Here is a 16942-nt window from a genome sequence, read left to right on the forward strand (position 1 = left end):
GGATTTTGTTAAATAAAATCCTCAATATCTTTTACATGAATATTCCACGTGGATCGTGTCAATTCTTTCGTGCCCAAGTATTTCGCACCCAATCTCCTGATGCCTGTATATTTACCAGCTCTTTTTTAACCCGTCCGAAAAAAAATAACAAATAAAATAAACTCGACATGCATGAAGTCATTTTTATTTTCTCATTTTATTCTATCAGTATCAGCTGAATTTGTGATCCACTTGTTTTTATGCCTTGTTACTCCTTTGGACCACGAAAGCGCGACTCTGAAGACGGAATTTATAACTCACCCTATTTCGTCATCATCCTTTCCCTTAACCCGTGCCTCTCACTTCTGGCCAGTTGCCGACAACGTGAGCAAAAAAAATAACAGTGTGTGCGGTATTGTAGCAAATTGTCTTGAATAAAAAACCCTCAGTTGTATTTTTTTTTATCATGTTCTGTCCCCTGGCGCCCGCTTTCCAACTCATCCCCTGTCCCTTATCCCTCACCAATAAAATAAGATAAGTACCGAGTATCAGACTCGGTAATCTTATGGTTTATTTCGTCTTCGAGTAAAATCTTTTGAGCATTCATGACGTGTAGAAAAATAAATGAAATATTATTGTACAATAAAAAGACTAGAGAAAGACTTATCATTATTTGGGCACGGAACAATCCACATGATCGTTTGTCATATATATATAGAAATATAATACAATTATAATAGATACCTATACTATAATTTTATAATAATAAAAACCAAATAGTTGACCCTGAAAATTGAATATTCCTGGCTTTTTATATCAATATAATTTAATTTAGTCCTTAAACCAGTAGAACAGTTTTTAGTCCACTTCTAATAGCATATATATAAACAGGATTCTCTCGGCATTCTCGGATTATAAGACACTTCAGATGAATCCACCGAGAGCGTCGTGAAATTCCTGGAGATAGGCAAGAAGCTGGGGCATAGTTGGTCTGTCTCGAGCCATTCCCAGCCAGCACACTGCCATCACGGCAAAAAGCTCATCTGGACAAGGGCGGGGTTGCACAAGTCGGTAGCCGTCTCTCAGGCAAGCCATCATTTCGAAGGGATCCACCTCTACGTAGGGTTGTCCGCCCATTGTTGCCAATTCCCAGAGGAATACACCAAACGACCACTGAAAAATATATTTCGTGTTCATTCATACTTAGGACGCATTTTTTTTTCTTCTTCCATGGAAATAAAACTAAATCCCAATGACTAAAATCTTTAAAGCTCATGATTCTAATCAAACTTAATAACTTGAATTAAATAGCTGGAAAACTTACAATATCTGTGGCAGTGCTGTATTGATTGTGTTCGAGACTTTCCAAAGCCATCCATCTAATTGGTCGGTTTTCATTGTCACCAAGACAATGATAGTCTTGCGGGAATAAATCCCGAGCTAATGCTGCGTCTGCTAAACGTACTCGGAAATTATTAGGTTCTATTAAGCAGTTTCTTGTTGCTATATCCCTGTTGTAAAGACAAATAATAATAATAATAATAATTTTGTTAGTTAAGAGGTTTATAGAATACAATTTATTGCAGGTGATGACTGGATCTTACCTGTGCAAAAGACCGCGACCGTGTAGAAAAGCGCCAGCACGAGCCACCTGTACACCGACGTTGACTAGATCGCGGGTAACTGGATGATGAAGGCCGTCGGTAAGGTAGGTCTTCAGATTGAGCTCGCTGGGTGAACTGGCGTAAGCCAACAGCGGACATGGACTGTCCAAACACGCGGCCACCAGTGATGCTATGTTTCCGTGCACTAGACCAGCTAATTGGGAACCCTCAACTACCAAAAGTGATGCCTGGTAAGCCGATGCCACTTCTGTTAAATTATTTATTCATAATCATTATAAATTTCAAAATTGCACGAGAGTAGATGAGTTATTGTAATGGATTACGGGCTCAAGCATTTGCGGTTCCTACTTTACCCTAAGTAGTAAAGTTTGATTATGGATAAAGGTGAATTTATTATGTTATGAGGTAATGTTCGAGGTGATTTATGATATTGTTATATCTCAGGAGTTAAGCGGTATTGATGCAGTAAAAGCTGTAAGTTCACCTGTCACAGTTTTGATGATAACTTCTTGTTCTCGCCCGGCAATATTTAGTGAACCTTTATAAACTCTTCCGAATGTACCTTCTTGTACAACACTTCGGCAGTAAAGTGCTGATCTAGGAATTGCCATTGCTCGGGCTTTATCACATGGATCAGTTGTCTGAAATTAACAAATTAAAATATATTTTATTTATATAAATTCTTTAATCAGTCAACAAATCCAATGAAAAATCAGTGACAAAAAATTTTTATAACATAATAAATTCAAGCAAAAAATTACGTAGTTTTTAATGAAAAATTTCGGTTAAAGGATTGTATATTGAAAAGTTTTATTATGAATCCTTGGATAGTAGATTGGATTATTTTTTAGTCAGATAAAAAAAAATTAAAGTAAAAGAAGTATATAACAGAGACGTAATAATAATTTTGTTACTTTTATATAAAATCTCAGAAAATAATCCGTAATAACGATAATACGTTATTAAAGCTTCTTACAACAATGTCGTGTATCCATAAGTATCATTATTATTTAGTCGCTAAGGCTTCTCAGCAGATACGAATCCAGAGTGTACTGTGTATAGTATATATATATATAGTAAAATAAAAGTAAAGCTTCTAGTAGTAGCAATAGTACATTTCATCCTCGGAGGATATCAATCCCTCTTTGTTGAGAGCAGACGAGGGTTGTAGTACTGGCATCAGCTTGTAGACCGAAATGAGGAGCAAAGAGTGGATGGGAAGACCTGGTCATTCATTAATTTCAATTTTACGGAGTTTTGCCTTTGGCATCGAGTCCATCAGCATTGACTCTTTCCCTTGACGTTATTCTGTCTTTTGTGCTCTCAACAATCTCCGCTCGTTTCTATCATTCTTCAAGTACTCGTCTCTATATTTATATATAAATGTTTGTAAACGTTTTTTTTTTTTTTTTCATACTCTTTAGCTTTTGTAAAAGCTTAAAAAAAGTTGAAATGCATTAACCGAGACAGGACAGATGGATTGAGAAGCTGTTATCCATTACCCTCCTTTCGTATTTTGTATGATATTGAAATCAACAAGGGGGATTTTAAATATAATCGAGGGTGAGAAAGCTTCTCTCACCGCGCACTATTCTGTTCGTCACACAGAGATTCCCCTGCGATGCGCGAATTTTTAAGGAGGTTTATTAAAAAACTTTATACGTGATAAAATACGTGCTAAAAGTTTTATCATGTTTTTTTTTTACGTTTTTCAACTACCCGTTATTTATATTTATTTTTACTTGAAAAACCCATTCAAATATCTTGACATAATTATAATTATTATTATTATAACCATAATGCTGTCGTTTTTTTTGTCAGTTAGTTTATTATTAATGATTGCACGGAAAAATTATTCTTGTTTTAATGCTACGGTGTCATAGTAAAATAAACTGGACCATATTGACCATCTGGCAAAAATAAAGATATTGCAAAAATTACTATGACCGTAGTAATTTTTGCAACATATTAATTTTAATTTTCGTCAGGTGGCCCACATGGTCTAACTTTACTATGACACTATGGCATTTAAAACAAAAATAATCTCAGCGTAATTATTATAAATTAAATAGAATCGTCTAGTTTAACAAAGCAGGGAGAAATGGCAGAGTAAATATAAAAAAATAATAGTACTACATAATCGTTTGTTTGGACACAATAGCATTGAAATAAATTGTTAAAAAGTTGCTTGCGGAAATAGATTATCGTTGCTCAGCCCTCCAGGGACTGAATCGTCGAGTAGCATTAGCATGAGAATGAGGACGAGGAAAAATAGTTGCAATTTTGCTGTAAAATTCTCAATAGTTGGGTTAACTAGAAAAGATACAGTAAAAAAATATACATCCTACAAAAAACAGGAAGAGAAGACGAGAGGAGAGAGGAGGAGAGGAGAGAAAAAGAAAAGGCAGAAATAAAAATAAATAATAATAGCTGTGCGGGAGAAAAGTGAGTGTGTTGGCAATACGCAATCAGCCGGTCCAATATTGGAATCGGAAATAATTTACGAAGCTACGTAGTAGATTGAACAGAGTAGAGTACAGAGTAACAACCAACAGCACTCGGTAGTTCGCACGAGCTGTCCCGCGTGGCGTCGAAATGCGTTAAATGCAAATCCGCTAATTCCACGGGCTTATCGTGGACTCGAGGCCTGTAATTATTAGAGAGCCCTCGTTATGCGCATTCACGCTTATAAATTGCCGGACAATATTAATGGACATTTATATGTACGAGCTGTTAAATCGAATAAACACATTTTCATCGTCGGACTTTAAAATGCTACTGAGTGAAACTTGTACATCAAACTTTTACGACACATAATTTTTAATGTCAAATTTAAATAGGCTAATTTTAAATTTATTAACTTACTTTCCGTTTTTGCACATCAACGCGTTATAAAACATAAACAGCGTTAAAGTTTTTAATGAAAATTTTAGCTCTATTGTTAAATATTCTGTGTACATAATGGCATTATATTTTATCAAAAGCAATAAACTCTAGAGACTAATACTCAGTCAGCGTCTGAAAATCATGTCGTACATTTAATAAACACACATACAAACATACATAGATACTCACTCACTCACTGGTGTTTGGGATTTTGTTGCGCAAAACTCGAGAGAGAAAGAGTAAAATACATCAGACTAACTTGATTAAAACTTTGTTCATCCGTCAAGCACCACGGTTTATTCACACATGAATAAAGTAAAGAAAACATAGCACACTACCGCTGTATCAAATATATAAAAGCAACGTATACAAATGTCTATGAATTCTCTTGAGACTTGTGAGGTTTAAAGAGATGTTAGAGAGTACGCTAGGACGAATGTACTCAGTACTCAGTAGTCTGTAGTTTGCATCCATCATAATACATTGATAAAATCGTCTTGAGTATGTCAAGCGTATCATTTAGCCCGAAGACGTGTAGCATCAAGTAAACAAGTGGATTTTAAGATGAGGGACCGACGGTAAACTGGGGAGTGAGTATTTTCTGGAAGGACGATTACGTTCGTGTTTCGGTAGCAAGCTGAAGCTTTACTTCAGACGACATCCAAGCTTTAGAGACAGTATAAGGAGTGTGTGTGAGAGAGAGAAAGAGAGAGTACAGTAAAGGCATACGCGTATACCCGGTAAATTGATCCAAGATCAAAGCCAAAACAATCACAGGACCCACTTGCAAGCTTCCTCATACCAAAACCGTTCCTCTTACTCTATTACTCGTGTACCCTCTTCTACTCTCCACCCTCTAGCTCTTGCACGACCTCTCTGTATCTCGACTTTCATCCGTCCGTTAGATAGTCTCTGTCGCACCTCTGTACACTGGATTCACGCTCTTGATCGAGGGATTGCTCAAGAGAAGCAACCGCGTGTGTAACCTTCCATCTACCCCAACTCTATCTACCACTACGTCAGCTACGACTACTACCACTAGCTTGAGAAACTTCTCGGCTTCTATGGATCGAGTGTACTGAGCTTACTCGGACGAGATGTCCCCCTGGGATCTGAAGCCGTGTAGTCAGTGAGGTAGAGAGTCACAGGATGACTACAGGCATACTATATACTGAAGAACATACAGAGGAGCAGTAGAATATCCAGTAGGATTTTTTCATTGTTGCTGAAGGAAATTAATATAAAAGGTCTTGGTGCGTTTGGTGTCAGTGCTTTGTCGCTTGAGGAATTGTTGTTGTGGCTCTAGAAGTGTAACTAAAAGAAGAGTGAGAAATGGAAAATAATAGTAAGAAGATATTAGAGATGCTGGAAAAATAAATGCTAAAATGAGAATGCTATTCGGACCATAAGACGCACGTGGTGAGGGGCTGGAGAAAAGATAAAAAAGAGTGAGGAAAAAAGGGTGGTGGTAGTGGCATTGAGGAAGAAGGAGAAGAAGAGAAAAAAACGTGAGTGAAAAAAGCAGAGATGAAAGAAATAGTCGTAGGGTGAACTGTAAAAGTAAACGTGGCTTTAGTTTTATTTTATTTTTATACTTTTTGTTGCTTTATTCTTTTCTAGTTGCAATGCTGTATACCCTCGACAGAGCATCGTCGCCGCGTCTTTTTGCTGGAAGCCCGCGTATGCCTTTTTTTTTATTCTTGATCCCATTGCTCGCACGCGGTGCTTCAAAGAGAGTGTATTAGAGAAAGGGTACAGAGTAGTGTGGAGTACTGAGCCAAACGTCCAGATCGCTCGTGGAACTTTGAGAAAAAATAAAATATATTTTTATGTATATATATATATATATATACATAGGTAAAGGTATGAATATAAAAAAAAGCGACGGCGAAATTTGGGGAGCGAGGTTCTACAATGATAAGAAAAAGAGTTGAAAAAATTGTAGAAAGAAGAAAAAAATAAAATTGAGAAAACATATTGACTGGAGTTGGCGGGTACGTTGTGCCGAGTGGCTCGTGTCAACGATCGACGGGGGTTGAAATGGGTGAATAAAAGCCGGAAAGTATGCGCCGAGGATGGACAGAAAGAAATCCGGAGTTTGTGATGAGAGAATGCGGGATGAGAGGGAGTGGGAGTAGAGATAAAAAGAGCAAGAGTAAACGAAGGGCAAACGTAGTAAAGGAAAAGTTGTTCGTGGAAAGCGATTCACTCGACCACAAACTCGATAAACTTTTGAGCCACTACTCTACTCTGGCTCGTGGATGTACGTCTCGCACGGTTTCCGCTTCCGGTGCGCACTCAGCAAAGAAAAAGGATCAAGAGACGTTGAACTGTTTGAGAGTTGAGGGCTGGTAATACTACCGGGGATACGAGAGGTAAAGAGCCGAGGAGGCGAGGTAACTTGAGTACAAAAGTTGAGCTCGGGTTAAGATGGAATAAAAGCTCTGGAAGAGCAAAAGCTGAAATTGCTCAGTTACAACGAAATCGGATTTTCCGTTAGTGGAAAACAGCAAACATGAGTGTCTGTTTCTTGCACTTTTAAGCTTCATGTTCTTTTACTTTACTCGGGATCTTGTTGTTGCGATGATACACATCATAAGTAGTAACAGCACTCCGGAGCACTGAATATTGTAGCGACAGCATGTGTGGTGATAGTACATGAGTAGTGACTGCATTTTAGAGGCACTCAATAATGTACCAGCCATGCGTAAGTAGTCGCGGCCTTCTAGTGACACTAAATATTACAGAACCAGCACAGTAACGTTATTAATAACGACAATGCACATACACAAACATCAGTACATTTATATATATATATGTATAGTAACAATATAACTTTACTATTACTTAGAATGTCTCTTCTTACTACCCCACATCACGTCTTTCACTTCTAACGTCACTTGGACCACCTTCCGGCATCCGGTATAACGTCGACACCGTCGCCGTACCAATGTAGTACTCAAGAAAACGTCTTTGAGTCTGTGATTTCAATGGCAACCGAGACAACGAGACTCACAAACGTGCACAATAGCATCTCGAGATATGATACGAGTTCCTAAGTATATATACATACGTATATACCGTATATCTAGAGCACATAGAGTACCTACGGCGGTACTACGGTCTTGTAATGCAGTGGAGTATGCTGCAAACCAAATGTGGCTGTTTAAAATTCTGACATTTGCATATCGCGATACCGGGAATGTCTTTTGATAGTGTAGTTAGTCTGGTGTATGAGAGCTGAGCAGAGAAAAAGAAATAAAAAGCAAGCCAGCGGATTTGGTCTTATCTTTGTTCACTTGAACTTAATAATACTGATACTACTTTGATACTTTAATACTTTGTTCTACGAGCATTGTTCGGATAATTATTGTTCTTGGGTAATGATTATTATTCTTGTAGGTAATGATTGTTCTTTGGGTTAATGCGGATAGAGGAAGTGGATGTTTTTTGTTTTAAAGTTGTAGCTTGTATGTATGGATGGTTCTCACCTGGCTTATGTTGGTAACGTGACTGGCTGCGTAATAACTCGCTCGGGAACCGCAGGGCCGCGCGTACAAAGGCTCGAGGTCTGCGATAGTCGCGTAGCTTCCTGAGTTGGCACTTCCTGGCCTTGGATCTACCCTTACCAGTACTGAGCTTCCGGTCAGTCCACCCGTACCCGCTGCTGAGTAGCTGCAGCATGGCAACGTTTTTCTGAAATCCCAAGCAATTATGCAACACTTACATATTTTATATTTTATTACTACATTATTATTTTTTTTTTAATAATTAAATCTTTTGCTTCTTGTAAAACTAAAAGCTATTTACATAAATTTATTCTCTCATTATATTATTTTTCTACCGAGTGGGTCATTAAAAATTCATTAATTATATTTTTTATTATTAATTACCCAAAAATAATCTTAAAGTAAGTTTTTTAATATTTTTATAATAAATATATTTTCAAGGAAAAATTAAAATCATAGAAAAATTTTTTAGTAAATCTTCATTGTGCAAAATTATTTTCACGATTAAAAAAAATCTTTTGACAAAGAATTGTGTTAAAAAATAAAAATGAAACTAAAATTCCAGCCATTAAAAATTTTAGGTCGACTAGTTTCTCATGACGTAGTTGTTTGATAAAAAAAAAAAAGAATTCAAAGTGAAGAGTAGAAATAACCATCAAGTCTTGTAACTATTGAAATAATTATAAAAAAAAAAAAGTGTTAAAAAATAAAAATGACTTTGACACATTTAGATTTAATTTTAAGCGTTTGACGAGGGAAAAAATGTATAAAGAATGTTCATTGGTTTTTAACAATCCTCTTGAATATGGTGATGCACAAGCAGTGGTAGCAGCAGCGAGGGTGGATAAAAAAGAAGCCGAGAAAGACAGGAACAAATTTTGGCTCACCCTTCTGTCGTCATCTCCATTCTCAAGCTCACACCCTGATCCATTTACTCATACCTATAAACACCCACCCAAACATATCTGTCTATATATATTATATACATATATAAATATACATATGTAGGTATATTATGTTGGGTTCGATAAGAGCGAAGACGGTTGTCGTGTGATATTGTCGAGTAATTTGCATATTGCCCCGAGGGTCGGAGATCGCCATAGCAAACGAGATCCCTTGCTTCGTCTCATTTGATGGCTTCAAGTTGCTTTACCAAGTCTTCCCTATTGCTGGCACATCTTCGGGCATTGTCCTCTTCCGACCTCCTTTATTCTACATCCTACATCTAACCATCTACCACGACCATAACCAAACGTCTCTGTATCTCGTGAGTTTCCTCCGTAACGAAGTTCTACACTCTCATATATGTATATATATTCAACGATGAGGTTGAGATGTAGGGAGAGACTAAGTGGATCCTTAAACACGTTAACTCGTCCGCTTTGTACAAGAGGGGATTGATGCTTATCAACGATGCTTGCGACGTACTTGTGATTAACGGAGATCCAATGACCATAACAATGAATTTGATTTCCCACGAGTTTCACTCATCATTTATACGGAAATTACATACCTCATGCCTCACATATACCTTATACAGTATATTGTAATGTATATTGTTTTGCGAGACGTTTAATCAATTCGTTTATTAACTTTCGTCAGTCGGAGACTGAAAAAAGTTTCATGAATACTTTTACTTTAATTAATTTAATTTACATTTTTTAAAAATAATAATCGACGCATTATTATTTATGAAGAGTGGGATGATTAAAATTAATTTTGAGTCTAAAAAATTTTAAAGTTTATCTTGAAGATGGAGCATTAAATATTTAACTATAGAAGTTGTTTAAAATTTGATGTAAAGTAACGTGAAAATTTCCACACTATGCACACTCAAGATCTGTTGAAGAACACTTGTATTTGAAATTACTGCTTTATCCCCTACGGCAGAGAGATTTTTATACGAGGGCTCCCGCGCCCCTAGTTTAGTGCGCGTTTATTGGAATAGAGTGGCCAGAAAGAGAGAAATGGAAGAATGGTACGAGTGAGCGAGACAAATGTCACGGGGGAAAAATCCTTAAAATATTCCGGCTCGTATATATGTATATGTATACACGATTCGATGAGACTGATGGTGATATAAAAAAATATAGATATACAGTTCTATCTATATGTAATTCATAAAAGAGCGAATTATAATCGATTTGTCATCGGTTTTGGAAGTCCATAAAATCGTTGCGCAGTCGATTATATTGCAATCGAAAAAAATAAAAAAAAGATCAAAGGCGTTATGCTGGATTATTACGAGGGAGAATAGTCGTGTACAAATAACTATTACATTCCCTGAAATCCATGGGAAATACCAATAAAAATTGCTCTTCATATCTGAAAAATATATTTTTCAACTTTTTTCATAAAAATTTTTTTTCGCTTTTTAAAAATTATATTCATATTAATATCAACTAGTAGATCTCTTTAATTGCATAAAGAAATTTTTGATAAAAAATTATAACTCATAAAAACTTAATAATTCTCTTAAAAGTAATAACTGAGGCATAACCCTCTATTGTTCTCGGTAACTCATCTACAATTGGATCAAAGACAACTTGAGAATGGCTAAGTACCAATACACGTTGTTGCGTCCGAGGAGATGCTTCATAACAAGTACCATTGTAAAATTTGCCGCTTTGTCGAGCGTACGAGACTGCTGTTCGTTCTGCTTTGCCAGTACTTGTACTTATAGCTCTACCGCTGCCACAACTGCAAGAGGGGTTGCGCATCGCCCCGACTCAACTACCCCTTATCCTCATCGCCAGAACCGCTAAGGCGTTATCCCGTCGGCAGAGTTTCAAAAGAGCTAATATATCCCGTGAGAGACAATCGTTTGCTTCCCTCAGCGTATAGCCTACACGGCCTCTTACCACACTATTCCCATTCTCCTCCTCCTCTAATGTTTTGTGAGCCTCCCTTCAACACTGGGGTCTCAGAACGGAAAGTTACTCAACCTCTTGTTCGTCTCCTCACCAAGAGATTCTCGTCCCGTTATCTTATACTTAAAGGCCATATCCTGTGGCCTTATATCCCGGGTTGAATCCACCTCGAAATCCGCCCAATAGCATTGCAGCCGTGTAATAAAATGTCGGGAGCGATGCCAGCCGACCGACAGATCACCCAACTTATTGAAAGGATATTTCATCCGCTCGGAGGACCTATCCAGCTTATCCTACCCTACACCACTCTTTTCTTACTCCATGCCTGACTATGTGGCTTTCTTACTCGTTTTCCTAAAATATCTTGCCTCCTTGGCCCCTTGAAACTTTTACGCTGCACATGCCGGCGTTTGGCTCCAGTCACGGAGAAAAAAATCTAAATCTTTACCTCCATCTCAACTCATATCGGGGTTTCCTTATATTAGCTTTAGCTACTGTACGTTTTCCATATCATTTATTATTGTTTTTTTATTTTTTATTACTGAAGGATTCACAGGGATTCACACCTCTTTTGTTGGCAATTGATTTTTTTCGAAACCTTTTGAAAGATCTCCGGACCCTCTCAAAGCTTAACGGTTTCTTTTTATAATGACTTTTTTCTTCCTACACTATTTTTCATATATTTTAAATTTTATTTTACGACTGGATCAAAGTATCGATAGAAAAAATTGTATACTCACGTTTTATTACCGTCCTTTACACAAATTTTTTTTTTGTATTTTTATAATTTTGGTGTCACGGGTAATTACATAATTAAAATAAAAATGATAATAGTTACGGAAATTTAAAATTTTACTAGCTTATATAATTATTATAACTATGCAATTAAACTTACTGTGATTCTTGTACACGAGCTTTGCTGTTACGTATATACAAAGCACTGGCAACACTACCAACAACGAGGATAAAAGCACACGCGCAGGTTGCTGCAAGGTAGAGTGCACCTGTACCATTAATGAAAGGACCAGCTTCTAAACGCACTGAATCGTTACTCGGTGGTGCTTCAACACCTGTAAAAAAAACAAATTTTTTTTATTTGAATAATTATTAAAATTGTCTTTCATAAAAGCAAATGAGTTCAATTCCCACTAATTTATAAATTGGCTCATTTTTAAAAATATTGACATTGATTTAGTTACTTACTCTCTAAACATGAATTAGTGAAAATAAGTGAATATTCACTAATTCCAAGAGCAAATCGAACCACTATTTCCAAAAAGTGGTTCGATTGACATTCTGAATCAGTGAATATTCACTTATTTCACTTATTCATGTTTAGAGAGTACCCTCTAAAAATAAATTAGTGAAATTCACTGCGAGTTAGTGAATAGTCACTATTTCTACAGCTATAAGTATACCCCTAAGTTAACCAATAGTATATTTGTAGCTTGTTTCCAGTGCATATTCACTAATTCAAAGTGAATTTCACTAATTCATTTTTAGAAAGTAGAGATCAATACTCATTAGTATTTTTAATTTTTAAATCTGACAGTCAAAAACAGAAATTTCGAATTTGGCTTAAACTGTTGACTTTATTTTCGTAAAAGAGTTTTTCATTTTCCGGGTGAGAACCTCTTGGTCGAAATTTTGAGTCTTTGGAGACATCAGATAAGTTGTTCGGAAGAACGCTAGCTCATGAACGTACGAAAAAAAAAATTATTTCTTTCTGTAAAAGCCAGTGAGTCTCGATTTTCTATTAAATTTCTACAGATTTTCTTAGACGGCGATCCTAGCTAAAAGCACGGTTTCAGTCGAAGTCAGAAAATTAGACAGTAATTATTGTCATGATTAAACTGTTTAAAAAACTTTGATAACTTTATTAAGAACAAACATTGGATCAATTGGCAGTATTCGATAGAGAAAAATATATACTATATTCCCTTAGGAAATTCAAGGATTTCTTTTTGATATTTTTTTTTCCGTCCCCTAGTGAGCACACTTTTATTCGATATCTCGCTCGAGCTTTGCCAGCCTTTATTCTCTATGATTTTTCCTGCCCTTTTTTTGTTTATAATTTTTCTTTAGTTGCGCTCTTGCTTTGTTCTGAAACTCAGGGTTGCTGCAGCTGTCCAGCTGCCCGAAAGCCCCGAGAAACCCGAGGACCACTGTATTTTTTTTTTTTAATGTCTATTTTCAGTAGGATAGATACGCCGTAGATAAACCACCGTTAAAAAAATAAAAAAAAAAACAGAATAATAAAATAAAATAAATAAATAAGAAAAAAATCAATGCAGCGATTTAGTTCACATCAATGACAAAATGATCAATAGTAAATGTTATGTTTTATCTTAAAAAAAAATAAAAATTCAGTTTGATTAAATTTGGCAGAAAAGTTGTCTGGGACAGTAAAAAATAATTCTTTCTACAACTGCCTATCGGTAAACAAACGTAAAGTGGTTATTTTATAAATTGAAAAAAAATAAATAAAATATAAAACAATGAGAAAAAGGGTAACTAGGACGAAGCAAAAAAATAAAGACATAAGACAAAACGGTAGTAAGAAAAGACAAGATAGGTTTGGATAAAAAGTCTAAAGGGTGGTGAACGGGGGAAGGCAACGAGAACAAGTTAGCGAGGGCGAGTTTGTTCGGGTGTGATGAGGCGTGTGCAAGTGAAAAAAAAAAAATATAAAAAAAGGAACAAGTTAAATAAATCACCAGGCGGATCTCGTTGTTCGTATTCGGGTAAACCGTTCAGACTAAGGCACATCTCGAGTCTACACTATAGGACACTGACGCACACACAATCCAAGCCAAGTAAAGTGCGGCAGGGGATCTTATTTTGTTTATTTACGTCGACTTTCCATTCCAACCCATGTACCCAAGATCTTGCCCGGAAGGCTTTTCAACTTTTTTATTTTCATTTTATACCATCATATTTATTTTTTCATTCGCTTTTTTCCTTTTTATTTCACTACCTTATTTCTATTCTTTACTTGTTCATTTTCTCGCTCACTCTTCAGATATCAGTTTCATGGCAGACGCTTGCATTAAACTCAAGAGCGAGAATTCTTCTTGAGAGCAACTCATCTTTAGTTATAGTGTAGTATAGTTGGCTCCCTCAGTATTTTCTCAGGCTTTCTTATTTGTTCCGCTCACTAAGATCTTGTTCGACCGCCTCGGGCGCGGAACTCTTAAGAAACTTTTCTCGAAACTGTGCCAGCTTGGACGTTATATCGTCAGTTCAGCTCAGTACAGTACAAGCAGACAAGTCAAGGTATAAAGATATTTCAATTCTTCGATATTGTTTAATAATACACGTTAAAAAGTTTTTCAAATCTTATCGAGCTTCAAACGCGACTTGTTTGTTAACTTATTTATTCAGTTGCCAAAGTATAAGCTACGAAATTAATAATAATAAAAATTAAATTCCCAGGATCAAACTTTAAGTTTTTTTTTCCAACTAAAATAATTATTTTTCCGTTCAAATTATAAGTTTGTTTGTTTAAAAATAAAAAAAGCTTCAAGCAAATTGGAGTAGGTTTTTTTTTAGAACGGGTTTAAATGAAAAAAATATAAGCTTTAAATATTTGCATACAATCTGCCGGTGCAGTCGTTTATTTTTTGAAGAAAGAAAAGAAAAGTAGAGCGAAATTGGAGCAATCTAATCTCGTATTTTTCATTCTTTTGCTCCTACATTTCTCAGAACTTGTACCTCAAGATCTACTTGAGCTTGTATATCGTCATTTTATTGTCCCGACGCTGGTCTTGATCAGAGACTTACCTGGCTGGACATTTTGTTCTGAGTACCTACCAGATAAGAGAGCCTTCAAATGTGAGTGAAGCGAGGCGAGGAACGAGAAAAGAAAAGAGGATTCGATTCGGTCGTATAAATTGGAACGAAACTCGTGCGCTGTCTAGCTCATGTGTCCTGTGTACGTGACTCAACTTCACTTCAAAACGAGTATTACAAAGTGCACCGAGACCGATAAAATCCTTCGTTTTCTCAACAAGTCACTGGGGAAAATCTCGTATCATCTGAGACGTGACAATTGACAAAAAAAAAAAAACACAACAAATAACGAATGAAAATACGATAAAAAAAACTTATAACAATAGTAAAACAAAAAAATTATAAAAATAAAACAGACAAATTTTGAAAAGTATTGATAAAGTTTCTTTTCCAATTTAATGTTGTTCGAAGTCAAAGGCTGTTCAGCATTTAGTTTGAATACTCGGCAAGTTGTACCAAGATATTGTCAAGTTTCAATACAGAGACAAGTGTCGGGGACGAAGCCAGAGAGGCGTTAAGATCATCTGGGCTGTTACAAGTCTAGTGCGACGTCTGGTATCACGTAGTCTTGTTCCACTTGCACGATAATATTCTCTTCCTCTTCTGCGCTGGTTTATCCTCAACTCTATCTCCTTATTCTCCTTAACTCTCTATTCCTTTCTTATGCTTCGGACCTGGTCTTTCACTTGACTTGGCCTTTTCCTTTTCCGTCCAATGGGAGTCAGGTTTTCAACGTCCTCGTTGGATAGCTGGCCGAAGTGCAAGTGGTAATGGTGGTGAGTGGTCAGCCACGATCAAACAGTCACTAACCGAGATTTACGCTTGACCAGAATTAAGTCCTTTGGGATCAACGGCTTACTGTATAAATCACACCGCGTCTCTTGTCTTGCCTTATAGGTGAGTCCAAGTGTTGTGTTTGTATGCGTGAGAGAGACTGTGTTCCTTGGATCAACTAATTTTCCAATTTACTGAGGATTACTTTTTCTTTCTTACTTTAATAGTTATACTTAATCAAAGATTTTTATTTATTTTTTTAATGAAACTTGTGAAAAATAAAACAAGTTAATAAATGTGATAAAATAATTTTATTTGTACACTTGTGATAATAGGGAATCTTATTATTCCGCATGATAAAAAATAAAATTGACTGTAAACTTTAGAAAAAAATTTATGAAGGATAATTAGCTTTTGTTCTTGACTAATTGACCATTGCTTTGTCAATTTATATATTTATTATTTTTTTTTTTTTTCATTTTAATGGAATAAATTTTTAAAATGGAGACTGAGACTATAAATTGAATTTTTTACTTTCTGGAAATTGATTTAAGTCGAGTGTTTAATTCAATTTTATTTTTTTAAAAATTGAATTAAGTATCGAATGTCATGAAAGATGACTAGAAAGTGGGAAATGACGAGTAGGATAGAAGAACAAGGAGAAAGAGGTAGAAATAGAGGAAGAGATAAACAGAGAGAGAGAGAGAGAGAGGAAGAGAGAGTAAATAAATAAAATAAAAGAAGTGATCGTCGTGTTGGATGACCCGACGACATTTTTAGCTCGCGAAAGAGACTCAGCAGAAATGGATCCGGTTACAAAGCGAGATGGAACAGGGAAAAGCAATCCGTGAGGTAAAATTGAATCTCGTCGGCGGGATTTAATGAAAGAGATCCGACTCTTGGAGCCATCGAGCATCAAGATCAAGGGGCGTCGTCGTCGGAGATCAAGAGAGCCAAAGCAAGGAATGGAGTACTAGTAGCGGGTATAAGCGTAAATAACGTCGGAACATCCTGGTGAGGGTTAAGACGCTGCTGGGGCAGGAAAAATTTAAGGATTCTTAGCTTTCTGGACCCTACTAATACTTATAGTTATACACCACCACTACTCCCTCATACACTAAAAGTATCCGAGAATACCCCGGAGGCTTTTGTAAGTAATTGAAAAGCTTCAGATATTTCGGACAATATTTACACTTGATCGATTACCTTTATAAACTTATTCTACAAACTAATAATTCATCTTAAGACTTACCAACTCAAATATTTACTTTTATTATATTTATTACTTATTATTACACTACTCCCATTTATTCAGACATGCTTTTTTTTGCTTATAAATAATAACACATTTAATAACTGCTGATCAATAACTTATATATTAATTTTGAAAAAGTGGAAGAACCCAAGGCAAACTGAGATATTATTTTAGAATAAATAAATTTTTTTTTGTTCAAAAATATCGATGTCTAGAAAAAAAAATGGGGCAAGTTTGCTACCCCTCCGTGCA

The 16942-nt window shown here is 36.0% G+C and overlaps 1 protein-coding gene across 1 annotated transcript in view; it reads right to left on the bottom strand.

Annotated features, from left to right (window-relative positions):
- Positions 1 to 500: 500 nt before the first annotated feature.
- LOC103574584 (tyrosine-protein kinase Drl) overlaps positions 501 to 16942 on the bottom strand; it is a 54558-nt gene continuing 38116 nt past the window's right edge. The window contains exons 4-9 of the mRNA XM_008554059.1: positions 11765 to 11939; positions 7982 to 8186; positions 2089 to 2245; positions 1584 to 1851; positions 1304 to 1490; positions 501 to 1152 (exon numbers count right to left, since the gene is read on the bottom strand). Of these exons, the coding sequence (XP_008552281.1) occupies positions 904 to 1152; positions 1304 to 1490; positions 1584 to 1851; positions 2089 to 2245; positions 7982 to 8186; positions 11765 to 11939 (1241 nt within the window). The 3' untranslated portion in view covers positions 501 to 903. The remainder of the gene's footprint in view (positions 1153 to 1303; positions 1491 to 1583; positions 1852 to 2088; positions 2246 to 7981; positions 8187 to 11764; positions 11940 to 16942) is intronic.

This window comes from Microplitis demolitor, chromosome 3 (assembly GCF_026212275.2).
Source record: "Microplitis demolitor isolate Queensland-Clemson2020A chromosome 3, iyMicDemo2.1a, whole genome shotgun sequence".
Lineage (NCBI taxonomy): Eukaryota > Metazoa > Arthropoda > Insecta > Hymenoptera > Braconidae > Microplitis > Microplitis demolitor.